At 31.2% G+C, this 15,686-nt stretch overlaps 1 protein-coding gene across 2 annotated transcripts in view; it reads left to right on the top strand.

Moving 5' to 3' along the window:
• Positions 1–13,958, top strand: part of LOC143232119 (forkhead box protein F1-A-like) — a 36,162-nt gene extending 22,204 nt beyond the window's left edge. The window contains exons 2-3 of one of the 2 annotated variants that reach the window (XR_013017381.1): positions 8,150–10,823; positions 10,874–13,958. Coding sequence is in view for 1 of the 2 variants with exons in the window: in XM_076467207.1 (XP_076323322.1) it covers positions 8,150–8,292 (143 nt within the window). In the remaining variant the exon portion in view is untranslated. Of the gene's footprint in view, positions 1–8,149 lie in introns of both variants that reach the window. The other variant, XM_076467207.1, reaches the window with a different exon arrangement.
• Positions 13,959–15,686: the final 1,728 nt, after the last annotated feature.

Here is a 15,686-nt window from a genome sequence, read left to right as displayed (position 1 = left end):
AATCGGAACGGACTAAACTCAATAGCACTGGAATTTATAATGTTATTTGCAAACGATACTTTTAAAACATACATTATTTTTTTCTTAAAACTGTAGTCATGTATAAGTTAATTTTCAACACAGTAATCATATTATTAGAAGACAATGCTGTTAATGAAAAAAATAATTATTTTAAAAACTTCATTATATTTATATGTGTGTATGTATATTGTATTAAATATGTATTAAAGCAGGAAATTAGCATTTTAAAAAGAAATCAAAATCGATATTAACGAAACAATAAGAAAAGAGCTACGTAAGTCTAACCAGCCGATTATTCATCACTTAGTTTGTTTATTTTTTAATCTATAAAATAATAATTGGGGAATCATATAGGCACTTAGAAAATTGCATAGTTTTCAGAGAAAAAGTTTGATATGTTATTAAGATATATTTAAATATTTATAAATAAGTGGTGTGCTTATAAACTACAAGACTATTTTACTTTTAAAATATTTTCATCCCTAAACTGACAAAATCTGGTAAGGTATTAATGCCGAAGAAACTTTTATTAATTAGAGTAAGTGATGAATAATGTATTCTAATGATTATACGTTGTATGATATTAACACTTCTAATTATGCTGGAACATCGAATTATCTACAGTATTTACTGTCTTAGTGTTCAGATGTATATAGATAACTTTCTTTGATAAGAAATTTATGATAACTAATACAAAAATACTATTACATCTCAACACACTGTATAGTTTCTGTTACTGATTGTGGACGCCAAATAATGCAATGTTTTCTGTAAAACGTCAACACAAATAGAAAGCTGGTTTATTAATCATATTTGAAGGTTAAGTAGGTGTTGAAACAATGATTATAATAATTTAAGGTTTTAAATTACTGCAGTAATCATACCTTCATTATTGTTAAATTCGTCTCTGATCCATTTTATTTCTTGAAAGAAATTCTGAGATTACATCAATTTGGTTGTTCATCAACAGTACCTGTGTAACAATATCCTAGACTCGTTACCTCAACTGCCATTAATGCCCTATTCTAATTAAAACTATATCATAACTATGAATAAATATCATATTAACTTCAAGCTTAAGAGATAAATGTTTTATCTTTAAATATTTAGTTCTAATAACGTTTGGTTAAATACACATTTTTCAAAATAGAAACTGCAATTCCCTAATTTACAAAATGAGAAAATCATATTTTTTCTTTTTTTGGCTATATCATTTACTTCAATGAATGGATACTTTAATCTATTACTTCTAATGTGTAATACACTGTAAAACGTGGACTTAAAAAGCTACAGTTGAACTTCGTGAGATTTGATAGAAATTGCTACATAACTATTCAACTGAATATTGATTTCATTATAATAGTTATAAGCTTTCAGTTTCCCATCAGTTGATTACACACTATGAATTTCAAGTCAGTTTCATTCAAAGTTAGTTTATTAATTCTGACCTATATAGCTAGTATATTTTTGATCACTAGTTATCAATAACTGCTGAAAGGGTCAATCCTTTTTGATATATAAGCTTTCTTTTCATGTTAATTGGATTGAAAAAGAAGGCTCGGTGATGTCCCACTGCGATGGTGCATTACAATGTCTTTGAATTGAGTCCAAAATCTTTTCAACACTAAAGTGTAGCTTCCCTAGACAACACTTAGCGTGTTCTACTTGGCATCGTTGGTGGCAAGGCCAGGGATTTTTACCTCTCAGCCCTCACCGGGCCTTATCGTAGCCTGGGCTCCCCTGCTGTTGAGAGTATATGGCGTTTCTAGTGGTAGGATCAAATTTACCCAGAAAAGTATTCGGTAGTGATTATTTCAGTGACATTTTAAAGTAAAATAATCCTGAAAACGTGTCTGACTGTGGTGTTTAAATAAGCAGAATACTTACTCATTCACAAATAGTGCAGTTTTGGGTTTATTGGTTACGTTTTAAATCAGATTCTCAAGAAAAAAACATTTTTACACCTGTGTATTCCAAACAGGAAGGATATTCTGTATTGTTATTTTTTGACAATGTTTTAACTTCTATGAGCTTATGAAAACTTAGTTCTGCATATTATTTTAAAACAGTAAGTAAAATATCTTATTAGGTTATATCAAACTTAGCAATTTCACAATTATCTTAGGCTATCTTGACATTGACAAGAATTGAGAAATAATTCGTATGTACAATATTAATACAGTAGTTAGATACACAATTGTATACTTTCTTATTTTTTGCATTAGTTGTTTTATCTTGAAGCGCACACAGAATCAACAGTTTAGATACATCGTTCGTACTGGAACTGCCTTGTTTAGTCTCTATAGAAGTGTTCTTGACGTAAATTTTGTTCTTCGATGAAACAAAAGCAAATAACAAGATTCTTTACTACGTTGTTGTTAAACCAGAATAATTGTTAAGAGAAACTTTAAACACAAGGTTTGTTACTACGTTGTCATTAAACCGAAATAATTGTTGAGAAAAACTTTAAACACAAGGTTTGTTACTACGTTGTCATTAAACCAGAATAATTGTTAAGAGAAACTTTAAACACAAGGTTTGTTACTACGTTGTCATTAAACCAGAATAATTGTTGAGAAAAACTTTAAACACAAGGTTTGTTACTACGTTGTCATTAAACCAGAATAATTGTTGAGAGAAACTTTAAACAAGGTTTTCCCTGATGCGTTGCGTAGTTCGCTTTTTAAAATTAATATTATTTCAGAAACTCTAAAAGATAGTAGCACTCTATTTCTTTAAAATACTTTCGTTCTTCTTAAAGCGTTGTAAGTTTTAAAAATATAAAATATTTTTACAACAAATCAAACTCCTTACTGAGTCACGCTGTATTCTTCCCTGCAACAGCTGGAGTGAAAGTTTATGTACCATGCTTCTAGAATTGCATTGATTAATAAAAAACATGTGGGAAGGTTGGAAAAAAATCTGTGCTAAAATGTATAGTAAAAAAAACAACAACAACGTGAACAAGATTTCTCCCATAATCGGAGAGCTCAGTGATTTCTTTAACCAGCATGTTGTAGATGTTTAACATCTATACTACACACTAACGTTAACATATGAAAAAGTAAGCAACGAAAAAAACAGTTTATATGTTTTTGAAACAACTGGATTGAAGTGACTCTCTTAATTAGAAAGTTTACCTATGAAAATAGGTTGAAAGTGACATAAATCACCAATGTTGTTTAAAATTTCGGATAACAATATGACTTATAAATCTCTACTGATATAATTAAGCAGTTATTTATTGCTAAAGAAAAATGAAGTTGCGAAACATTTGAGAAGTGCCTCGTAGCAATAGTTATATCTTTACACCTATCACACCTAGGTACCAGACATGCGTTACAAATAAAGCTCCATTATTTGACCAAGTTGAACTCCATTTCGTGTGCTCGAATCCAGACAACCGCTTAAAGTTAAAACTTGAAAACTGTGTGGGCGGGAATGCCAGTCTGTTTTGAATGACTAAGTTACGCGCTCGACCCTCGCTTCCCGGGTGACTAATTACTGCTCAAGTTGATAAAGTATAGCTTTAACTGATTATGACGTGTCGACGACCAATTGAAAGTAAGGGAGACCGTTTAGCCAAGACTGTTTTCAAATCATCAATTCCCTGTGGGGGTCTCCCCCTAATTTCTGAAGACTGATTTTGCAGTCTTGTTACAGCTCTCTTTAAATGGTTCTTTTCGTCTCCTTATTTTCGATGTTTTTATCCAAGTTATTTTGTAAATGAAATCTATGACTAAAACTGAAGTAGGGTCTGTTTGTGGAAAAGAAGTCTTCTCAAATGATCTGTGACATCTTCTCTCCCACCAAAAACTTCGAGTTGATACACACAATGTAAACAAACTACGTTTTGATTTACTAAGACGATTTAGGGTGAATAATTTTTGTTGTAACAAAACAGCTACTGGTAGTACGTTTATAAAACCGAAATGATAGGCATCTACCAACGTAATATAAACAAAGGCCGCTAACAAGCTTTTATAACACAATTTGGAGAACTTCTTACACAAACTTAAATCAAATTTATTTAGAAGTTTTAGCGTTGAATAAATGTCAGTACAATATTTGAGCGTTTTGGTAACAATAGTCATTACACTTGCTTGAAACATTATTAGCTAAAATAATCTTGAAACATGTAACAATATTTTGTAGATATATTTTTGTTATATGACTGTGTTGTGTATGAGATGTTCTATATAAAGAACATTGTTAACACACTATTAGCGTTACTATAAATAGTACTGTATAAAATCTTGGCAACTAAGTTTCAAAGCCTTAATGATTTAATGGTTTTTAACAACATATTATCAGTCAACAATGCATTATAGTGGCTGAACGTATCTCGTAACATAAACGGTAGCTTTTTGCTTCATTACAGAAAGTATAATAACTTCCTCATTAATTTAAAGACATTCTATTTACAGTTGATATGTGTTTCTCGAATAAACTAGTTGTATTTTTATCTTTTTCTGTGGAGATTAACCCTATATACATTATATCAATAAATTATACTACACAAATAAAATCAGTTTAACATCCACTTGATCAGAAGGTTAGAACAAATAGATATTTAAGCTTAACGTCCATACAACATTTCAGCTCTTATTCATGTCATGAATTTCATTAACTAAAACTTTTAAAAATAATTGCAGAAGAAAACAGTTCTGGTGGTTAATGTACAACTGCTTAATGACTTGAAGTCTGAGTATTGTTTCGTTTTGTTTATATAGAAAATCTACCAAACCTCTGTTTAGGAACGATGTTGTTTGTGCGCAAATTAAACCAATATATATAGATACACAACTGGCCTAAATCTTAAGACCAATGAACATAAAGAAAAATATGCATTTTGCGTTGTTAGACTCAACCACTTATTTGAGTAGAGCATCGAAAGATGAAAATAAGAAAAGGGAAAATAGAAATAAAAAAACACTTTTATAGTATATAATAGGGAATATCAACAAAAGATTAGCAATAGATTGCATTTTTGAAACGTTTTTCTATTTTTTTTAAAGGCCTCTCTTGGCCAGGTGGTGAGGGCGCTCAACCCGTAATCTAAGGGTCGCGGTTTCGAATCCTCGTCACACCAATCATGTTCGCCCTTTCAGCCGTGGGGGCGTTATAATGTTAGTAAAAAAGTAGCTCAAAATTTGGCGGTGGATGGTGATGGCTAGCTGCCTTTCCTCTAGTCTTACACTCCTCAACTGAGGATAGCTAGCGCAGATAGCCCTCGTTTAGCTCAGCGCAAAATTAATAAAACAAGCAATTTAATAAGAGTGTTAATGTATCAGAAATCATATATACATGTTATAAACGAAAGTTATTATACTTTTTGTAATGAGAAATAATAATTTAGATAACTCTAATTAATATATTCAGTAGCCCTTTTCATTCAGTGTGAAACATAATTTTATGTTGTTGGTGATAGATAATTTACCATATTAGTTAGTAAATGGTAGCTTTCTATTTTTTATGATACAAATTTGCATTTACGTTTGTTGCATATCCTGTTAAAGAAATTAGGGAACCTAACTTTTTTATTTTGATATATACATTACACATATTTTAAATTCTGAAAGGCTTACACAAATGGCTTCGTTTGATTTTCAAGCAACATTATTCAAGATAAAACGAAATGTTTTTATAAAAGCTTCGCATCATGACATAAACATTACTTGTTTGTTTTTAATTTCGCTCAAAGTTACACGAGGGCTATATGCGCCAGCCGTCTTTAAGTTAGCAGTGTAAGACTAGAGGGAAAGCAGCTAGTCATCACCACCCATCCACCAACTCTTGGGCTACTCTTTCACCAACGAATAATGGGATTGACCGCATATTATAACGCATCCACGGCTGAAAGAGCGGGCATGTGTGGTGTGACGGGGATTCGAACTCGTAACTCCCAGATTACGAGTCGGGCCTCTTAACCACCTGGCAATTCTGAGCCAACATTACTTGAAAAGATGTGTTTTAGTTGCTACATAAATAATAATATTGTGGCCATTTTTGTACAAACTCGCACAAATAAAATAAAAGAATAATTTTACGAAAATGAATTGTTCTTAGAGAATCTGAAATATTCTTTAATATGATTGTTTAAATATGGAAACCTAAACATTTACAGCAAAGAATTAAGCTCACTGATGAAATATGCATTATCTTAGAAATACTCTTCACTTCCATCAAGACCAAATGCGAAGAAAATCTTTCTCTATAAAACCCAAAGCGAAGCATTATCACTAAACAAACAGAGGGTAATAGTAATGTTAGTGTCATAGGAAGAGACATAGAAAAGAACATGATTTAACCACGTGGTGTGGTCGGGCTGCTTCTTAAATCACACGTTTTACGCCATAAAGACCAAGACGGTTCTTCTCAAGCTTCAACGAAATGTTTTGGTATTGGATTTCTTTAGCCCTTAACGGAGAATTTAATGCATTTCAGCCAGTTACCGACAAGACAGTACCGCTGTCTTCGCTTCTCCTGCCGCTATTTTATAGGTCGCACGTTACACGTTGTACCAGGACCGACCAGAAACAGACTACAATAGCCATGTTATGGTCGAAAAGAAGCATTGCAATGTGTGTGGCCTGATACACGTTTTGGGATTTTCGTTTCTCTTTAGATCTTCCCGCCGCCCTGGGAAATGTACCATACTAGTCGCCCAGCACTTTAGGAAACACATGTTTTGTCTTCACAGCTGTACAACATCGAAGAAACCACACGGATTCTCTTTGCAACGCAACGTAACGCTTCCAAAACTATACACACCTTTTGGCAAATTACTTCAGTTTTTCAGAGAATCATGCGTGGGCCATGGTCTAGAAGAAAATCTCGCGTGTTCCGTCAGGTGATTTCAACCGCAACTGGTAACTAAAGTACTCTGGACGAACAGTCAGTAGATTTACCATGAAACTGATTTTGCATTTGCCCAAAATTACTGGTTGTTTCAACTGTTACTTTGTTTACTCTTTTAGAACCTTTAATATACTTTTATGACCATTATCCAATTTAAAATAGCTCTTTTTTTTATTCAAGTTATTTATTTATTTGTGGCTTTTGAAACTATTTGTAGAAAACTACATTTTGTTCTTGAAAATTATAGAAATAATGTACAACTCCACTGATGTCATAATTGTTTCATATTCCAAAACTGAGAGGCAGATTTATTGCGCCTGTTCGTATCTCAGTTGTTAAAAGAAAATACCACATTTTAATGGTACACAATAAGTACTTGAAAATGGAGCTGTCTCCATTTTCAGTCATTTATCGTACAAAGATAAAGACATTGAGAATGAGCCCTCACGCCCACCCGTGTCTTAGCAGCACGTTTTGAGGCATATAACGGTAAAAACCGGGTTTCATTTCCCTGGTGGGCACATTACAGATAGCCCATAGTGTACTTCTGTGTTTAGTAACAAATAAATAACAGCAAAAAACAAACATCGAGACTGGGAACTTGTGTTGATGAAGCAAAACATAAAAACATATGGAGTGAACAAGACAGTTCTCATGCATGTTCTTTATATAGCAAATTACTGAGTAAATGTTTTATTGTATTTTCAGATTGAGGACAGTGATTTAAAAATATTGATTATCATTAAACGTTGTTTTTTTCTTTTAACAGCAGTGTTATTTAAAATTTGCACATATGTAATCTTACTCTTAATAGTACGTATTCCTGTTGTATTTTTCAGTTTATGTTAAATTATATAAAGGTGTCATTAAGATTATATGTAACAAACTCACTCTTAGAAAGATATAATATTTAATTATTATAAATGCATAGCTATCCTAACTTTGTCTTAATTACCTTTGCCAAACAATGAATGACTACAACCTCACTATTAAGAAGTGGCTCGATTATAAATACATTCTACAGTTTAATAGGACTATCACGGAAGGATAATTAGCATATATGTGAATGTGCGTGGCTTCTTAAGCAAATCCACTTTTTTGAATGATAGCGTGAGATATAGATTTTTTTCCTTAATCTTTCGATATACGTAAATCAATAGAAGTTAATGTTGACACAGTACACTTTGTAAAAAGAAATGTATTTTTATCGCATTTTAAAAACCTTTACATCCATATCTTATATTCTATTTATACTTATATCTTTTAGGTATCAGATTCCCTGGTGGACCATGTGACAGAAAGCCAAATTACTCCACCATGTCTATGCCTTCCACAATATCGCCACCTACTGGTAACCTCCCATCTATGACACACCTGAACTCTTCTGCTTCTACTGGATCATATTTGTGAAAGCAAATACAGAGTCTGAGAAAAAAGGGAAAAAAATGGAAAGATTTTAAAGACACTTATATCAACGCACACGTGTGTGCATAGAACAGTGGTCTCAGTAGTATGGTTGAATTTCTATTGCTTTACAAGTGTTTGTTTTCTAATTGCATTAGAAAAAATCTTAGTTCCTTCAACGTTGGGGATATAGCATTAAGTTTTTACGTTCATTTTTGTCGGATATATAGCTTATTTAACATGATCATTTCATTTTTTTTCATATATTGTTTCATTGCATTAAGCAGGCTTTTAATTTTATTACATTACAGTTCGACTCCAAATATTATTAAATGAAAGAAAAGGTCTATTGTATGTCATAGATTTAACTGTGTTTTGTAGGTCAATTTTTGTAAAAAAAAAACAATAACACCAATATATCATAAATGTAACATTACAGGTTTCATATTAGTTTTTAACTCAAGCTATTTGACAGGGTAATGAAGAGCACAGTATATATCATGAAATATACCACACTTCGGAAATACCAGGTAATATTAAGCTATTTTGTATAGCGCAAAAATAATTACTGGTACTTCGTATATACCATTTATAATTCCAAAGAACCTTTAAATTTAAAGTGTTTTCTGATTCACGGCTAAGCCTGTCCATTTTTGTTAAAGTTCGAAGAAACATAAATTTGTTTAAATGAGACAGCCAGGTTTGTCCGTATTTTATTATTCAAGATGATAGTTTCTGAGTGAAGTGATGACCTTTTAAGAGCTCTCATGGTAAGTTATAACACTGCTGAATAGATTTTCCTGCACTTTAGATAAGCGAAGCACGTGAGAGCTACATTGTTCTGTAAGTAGTACTGGTGATGCCTTTGTCAACGCTAAAGTAATCATAATAAAAAAATATATTAAACAAAGAGGGATCAGGCTACGTAATACAAACAAAACGGAGACATTACAGTAATTTCGTAGACTGGTCCATTAGATGTAGGTTGAATTGGCGGCACTAGGAAATATTTTCTACAGCCGAATTATTCAAATGAACGCTTATAATTTGGAATGTCCTGATGGTAGCATATTAAACATCACTAAGTAAGTGGTAAACCTTAGACATCTGTTGACTTCCGCACATTTGTTTTTACAATAAACTTCTCTTAGAAAAAAAACCTATTATTAGCAACCATAAAATATTTTCACAGTATTATTTTGACATTAAAGACGGATTAGAGATAGTATAATAAGTTCTCCTTTCACGATCCACGTGCGTGTTTATTTGCTTATCCATTGCAAGTCAAAAGTCAAATTTAAGCAAGTTATGGTACACATTACCAATGATCTACATTTACTGATCGTTGTGGAAATAGCGACAGCTATATCATATGAAGAATAATGATCATGCAACCTTTGTACTAACTGGTATAAAGAATAATTGTCATTTTCTCTTCAGCACTTTCACTTAGCTGTAATTCTTGTATAAATCATATAACGACATAGGCGTAGAGCCAGTTAAGTCTAAAATGAATGTATTATATAATAACAATAACTGCGACTGTTTGAAATAACATAAATCTAGGCTTAGAGATCTTCGTAATTAACTTTGTAACGTAAAATAGGTGATACCAAGCAGTGGACTTTACCAAAAGGTCTTAATTCTCACGTTGTTTAGACACAGTGATAAACGCTTGCATAAGTTTCGATCAAATAAATTATCGTTTTTAAGAATTTAAAAGGAAGTAATCGTGCCGCGTTGTAATCTATTTGTATTTTGTATTTTTTTTTTCTTTTACGACAAGGCGAATTTATATTCCTGCTCGCAGAATTAGATCAAAATATATTTTCTGCTTGTCGGCTTTCTGGGGATCTACTTAGCTTACGATAATGTATCATCTTTTTATAATTTTCCTCTAGTCATCATAAATCAATATTTCATCAGATTGTTCTCTTATGGGCAGGACCCAGAGAAAAGCATAAAAAAAGTGAAATAATTTTTAATTCACAAAGACCCGTTTATTTCTTTAAATCATAGCATATATACATGACAATAGTTTGAAGAAAGTTTTCTATTAGTTCAGCACTATCAAACTCCAGGTTCTTTATACCACATCTTCATTTCTTCATCAAAACATAACCTGAAACTACAGATCAAGTACTCTCTAAAGTTTTTAAATGGTAGTATTCAGCTATTTTTACAACACTTTTTTCTGATAAGTCATTATATTAAAAACGGTCAAAGCAGGTTAATACGATTTTTTGAATACTGGAAAATATTTTTATAGTGAAATTTTGATCGAAAAATTTAGTACATTTTGGTAGAAAATAAGTGTGTTATAGGTAAACAGACATATTAACAAACTGTAATGGTGTACCTAACAGTTTAGTGAGATAAATAACTGAAAATATTACATTCATTGCCAGGTTATCACAGTGGATTTGAGCGTTTTTTAATAAGTTTAGTAGCATAGATAAGTGATTATTGACTGGTAAATTAACATATGTGTTTATTGACTTATAACAGCAGAAGTTAACATTTTTAACATTTTAAAGGTGTTTATTGACTTATAACAGCAGAAGTTAACATTTTTAACATTTTAAAGGTGTTTATTGACATTACACATATTACAGAAATATGTTTATTGATAGCTTATACCAGACACTGTAGATAAAAGTTTACAAACAAGTTATAATGAATCTGTCTTGCACTGTTTGTTTTTATATGATGGTACAAAATTAAGCATTTTGCAGATGTATGAATAAAACACTATAATAGCAGTAACACTTCAAGGTAATAATTATGAAAGAATAGTTCAAACAATTATCTTTTTTGTGTATAATTAAACTGTGTATTAATGCTTTAGTTTTAAATATATATATCTATGCAGTAGGGATACCCGTTACTTGCTTATAGCTTTTAGTTCTAACAGAAAACACACCATATATATGTATATCGTTTTGTAGTTTATTAAAACTACCTTCGGGAAAATGAACGTGGAAAGTATCTAAGGGAATTTTACTATTCACTTCTGTGGTGGATTAAACTTCTTAATTTATTGTTGTTTCTTTACTATAGTGCAACTTTGAACTTCCTTTGATTTGAGAAATCTATGAGAAACTACTGCTGATCTCATGAAAACTATTAATGACAGTAATAGGGTTTTGGCTAAAATCATCGAAAACTGAACGTTCACTATAACTATTAAAACTAATTTGTGTAAAAGAAACTCCTACTTAACTTTAACACATACCGAATATTGAATCTACTCTCGCTGGTTTTCACATACCGAATATAGCATTAAATAGCTAAATCGAAAGATTAAAATTTATGTTTACGACCTCATTATCAAAATATTACCTTTAAGCCATAATTTTCCTAAATATTTAAACGCGAATTCAAAACTGAACTCATGAAGAGATATAAGTAATTATTTTAAATTAGAACTTTTATATTTCACAGTTGTGCCAAATAAATTATGATGCAATGACGAACCAAAGGTGTTTTTTAAGAATAAAACTTCATATGGATATATATATATATATATTTATACATATTTTATGTACTGTGTTAAATAATATTTCAGATAACAGTGTTACGTCTGTTCTTATTATATGTTTATTCAGTGTATTACTTGATAATTAAGTAACTACTATTTTAGATTTTAGCAAATAGTTCCTTTGTTCACGCTGGATGTAAGAGTCAACGCCAAGATAACTGTCATTTACACCAGCGTTTATGTTCAAACAATAATACCCATTTATGTGTGCTTAATTAATCAACTTCTTATGCTACGTTTAGAACTTGCGTTACTATGTTTATGTGCAGTGAACAATACAGTAATGAACGAGATATTGAAGTTCCTTTTATCTTATTTTAGTGTATTGAGAAAATAAGTAAAACTACGCGTACTTTAAACATGATGATGTAGTTTTCTTTAACTTTTCATCTTTTATTTTTGTAAATAGTATTGACATACTTAATCTAAATAGTATCTCTGTGAATTGTACTGATTGTATCAATTTAGATACATATAAAACTTTGATAGTTAACCAAAAATGTCTAAAGTGTATATAATGAAAAATACATGACTGCGATTTTTCAAAATCAATTTCAGTTATTCACGTATATTATAATACATAGATAATACAAATAACATTAATAACTAGGAAGCACAACAACTTTCAGGCGAAATTTATATTTTTTTATCTAATTACTATTAATATAATGTTTTAGTTTCAGACTTTAATTCCATAAAATATGACGTTCTAATGATAAATTTTAAACATTTCAAGGGTGTAATCAAATTATGTAATAAGAACAAGTTCTTATTATACTACAATAATAATTTTGTGGTTAACATCTACAAGCAGATTTTGGAAAATCCTAACTATCGTAACTGTCAAAGAAACGAATGAAATGTCTTAAGGTAATTGAAATTTAGTTGTTTTGATTGGCTATCAGCTCCTATACTTTACAGTCGATTCTTGTTGGTTAAAATGAACAGAAATTAGACTATCATTTTAGTTTATAAATATCTATTTTTAATGATATAATGAGGTAATATGAACAGATTTGAGTAGCAATGTTAAGGTCGTGAATAAGCATTTGAAATCATAATTGTGATTTTTAAATAACATGTTTAATAAATCAGATTATAGTATACGTAGTAGTTTAAAATGTTCTCTATTTTTTTAATATCAACCTCATATGTATAGATTATTATTAAATATTGCAAATAATTTGAATTAGTTACCAAAGTTGCTGCTGTGTACAACTGCTAACTTTATAATGTACAACTTTTATAATTTTACTCAAATAGTTTTTATACAACCTTTATAGAAAGACGAGAATAAATGTATAGTGGAGAAATTCCTTAACTCAAATCATTGCTTGCTCAAGTTACAACGTTTCGTTTTCGTTACTTTTAGGTTATCTGTCTGCTATCAATATGTTGCGAAGTATGTGCTTATTTTCACAGACGATGCTAAAAAATCGTCACAGCATTATCGTGTGTATGGTAGATTATTATTATAATGGTAAACATATTAGTATTTCGTTACTAATAAAGCTGTTATTTTAATTTTTTGTTTAGCATATGGGTTATTTTCAATACAAAATACTGGTAACGTTCCATATCATTTTTTGTATCGCTTATACTTTCTGAGAATATGGCCTTTCGTTACATGTTTTTGTCGAACATAAATAAGGCTTTATACCATATTACTCAGTGAAGTTTCGAAAGAGAAAGACAATACTCTTGCTAATTACTCTTTCAGTGCTATTTAAAGGACATAACTGGCTGGAAAGTGTGCTGGTACGTTCTTTTAATTTAACATGACAGAAATAATGCTAAAAAACTCGAATTTTTATGTGTTTCAACTGCTTTTCTGAGTTAAACTGATTTCATAGAATATTCGCCTCTTACTCTTGGCTAATCTCAAGCAAGTAACGTTTTAAATTAATTTATCACCCTAAATTGTTTTCTAATCTAATTACAATCTGGGCGAAGTCAACAAAATTTTAATGAGTGGCTCATTTGTCTACTCAAAATAGCGCACCACTTTCTGAAAGCCAAAAATGTCTTGGTATGTTACACACTAGCCGCACTGAGTTTCACTCTCGTCCTTGTAACTGTATATGTCTCTTAGTGTATGCTAACTTTTTATACTGCACTTAAGTCTTAGAAAAGAAAAATAGCGATTCTGCTTATATTTTCACAAAACGAGACGATACAAAATTTTAAATGTTTCTTTCCTCAGTTCTATAAATGCGACACATCTTTGAAAGCATAATCACTATATAATAACATAAAAGTTTGCGTATTTGTGATTAAGTTTATAAGCTGTTGCAGAATTTTCACCTTTTTTGTAATCATTTTGCTTTTAATTCAAAATTAAAATTAACGAAGAAAGGTTGCATAATTCAGTAATAGTATTGACTGTTTTCTTATAGCAAAGCCACATCGGGCTATCTGCTGAGTCCACCGAAGGGAAGCGATCCCCTGATTTTAGCGTTGTAAGTACGTAGACTTACCGCTGTGCCAGCGGGGGACTCAGTGATAGTATTTGTTTGTTTGTTTGTTTTTTTTTAATTTTGCACAAAGCTACTCGAGGGCTATCTGTGCTAGCCGTCCCTAATTTAGCAGTGTAAGACTAGAGGGAAGGCAGCTAGTCATCACCACTCACCGCCAACTTTTGGGCTACTCTTTTACCAACGAATAGTGGTATTGACCGTCACATTATAACGCCCCCACGGCTGAAAGGGCGAGCATGTTTGGCGCGACGGGGATGCAAACCCGCGACCCTCAGATTACGAGTCGCACGCCTTAACGCGTTTGGTTATGTCGGGCCCAGTGATAGTAAGGCTTGTGAAATACTACGGAATGTAAAATTGTTTGAACAAATTTACAATCTTTACGGAAACGAAAACATAAAAGTGTGAGTTAATATCATGGGTAAGCAAAAACTTTACCATCTAAGATGCTAAACGTCTAAACGTTTTTACAGGTTCTTGCACAAACTAAAGCAAAATATATGAATATTGATTATAGGTGCCATAAGGTAAAGAAAGCTCGCTTTTAATTAGTAGGAAACCACATTTCTATTGAGTTGGTTATTTACTGAAAAACTATCAAAACTAAATTTCATTCAGATGGTTATTTTAATGACAAAGTATTAAAAACTATTCGTATAGTTTTTACTTTATTTTACTTTTCAAAGTAACATTATAAAAATTCTCATTAAAACCAATATCCCAAGATCATTTTGTAAAGTTTCACAATACATAAAGTATTACGTATAGTTTGCTTTAATATTTCTTACACTCTAAAAAACATTTTACTATTCTAATGTATTTTGTTCTGTTAACTTAACATACTTCGATACTTTACTAATGAGTCCCCTAGTCATGTTTCAGCTGTGTGTTTATACATATACAAAGCGAAGGGGTTCGATTTCCTGCGGTGGGCACAGCAGGTAGCTTTCTTCTGTGACAAACTAGTACATGTGCACAGTCTGAAGGAAATTTTTTTTAATTTTCCGTTGCGTATAACAACATTCTAAATAATTCTTTTTTAGTTATTTATTTGTTCCTTGGAGCCCATAATAATTTGAATGACTTAGTGCGTAATATTAATGTGAGCTAAAAGATATTAGTAGTTATCTAAGAAAGTCTATGTCAACTAAATTCTTCATTATGAACCTATATAAAACTTTAACGGTTGATATTACTTCTACTAAACCTTAAAAACAGTTTATTTCGGCTAAGGATAAAGTATAAAGATAATGCTCAGCGGTTGTTTGTTGTAATACGATCCAAATTACCGAGTCGGTTGAAGAAGGAAACTACCAACTGTTTTATAACCGCAATAATCATTTCAAGTTATGAAGTGAATGTTTTAATAATTCAAATATGTG

This window comes from Tachypleus tridentatus, chromosome 11, assembly GCF_004210375.1.
Source record: "Tachypleus tridentatus isolate NWPU-2018 chromosome 11, ASM421037v1, whole genome shotgun sequence".
Classification (NCBI taxonomy): Eukaryota; Metazoa; Arthropoda; class Merostomata; order Xiphosura; family Limulidae; genus Tachypleus; species Tachypleus tridentatus.
This window is presented reverse-complemented; position numbering and strand designations above follow the sequence as displayed.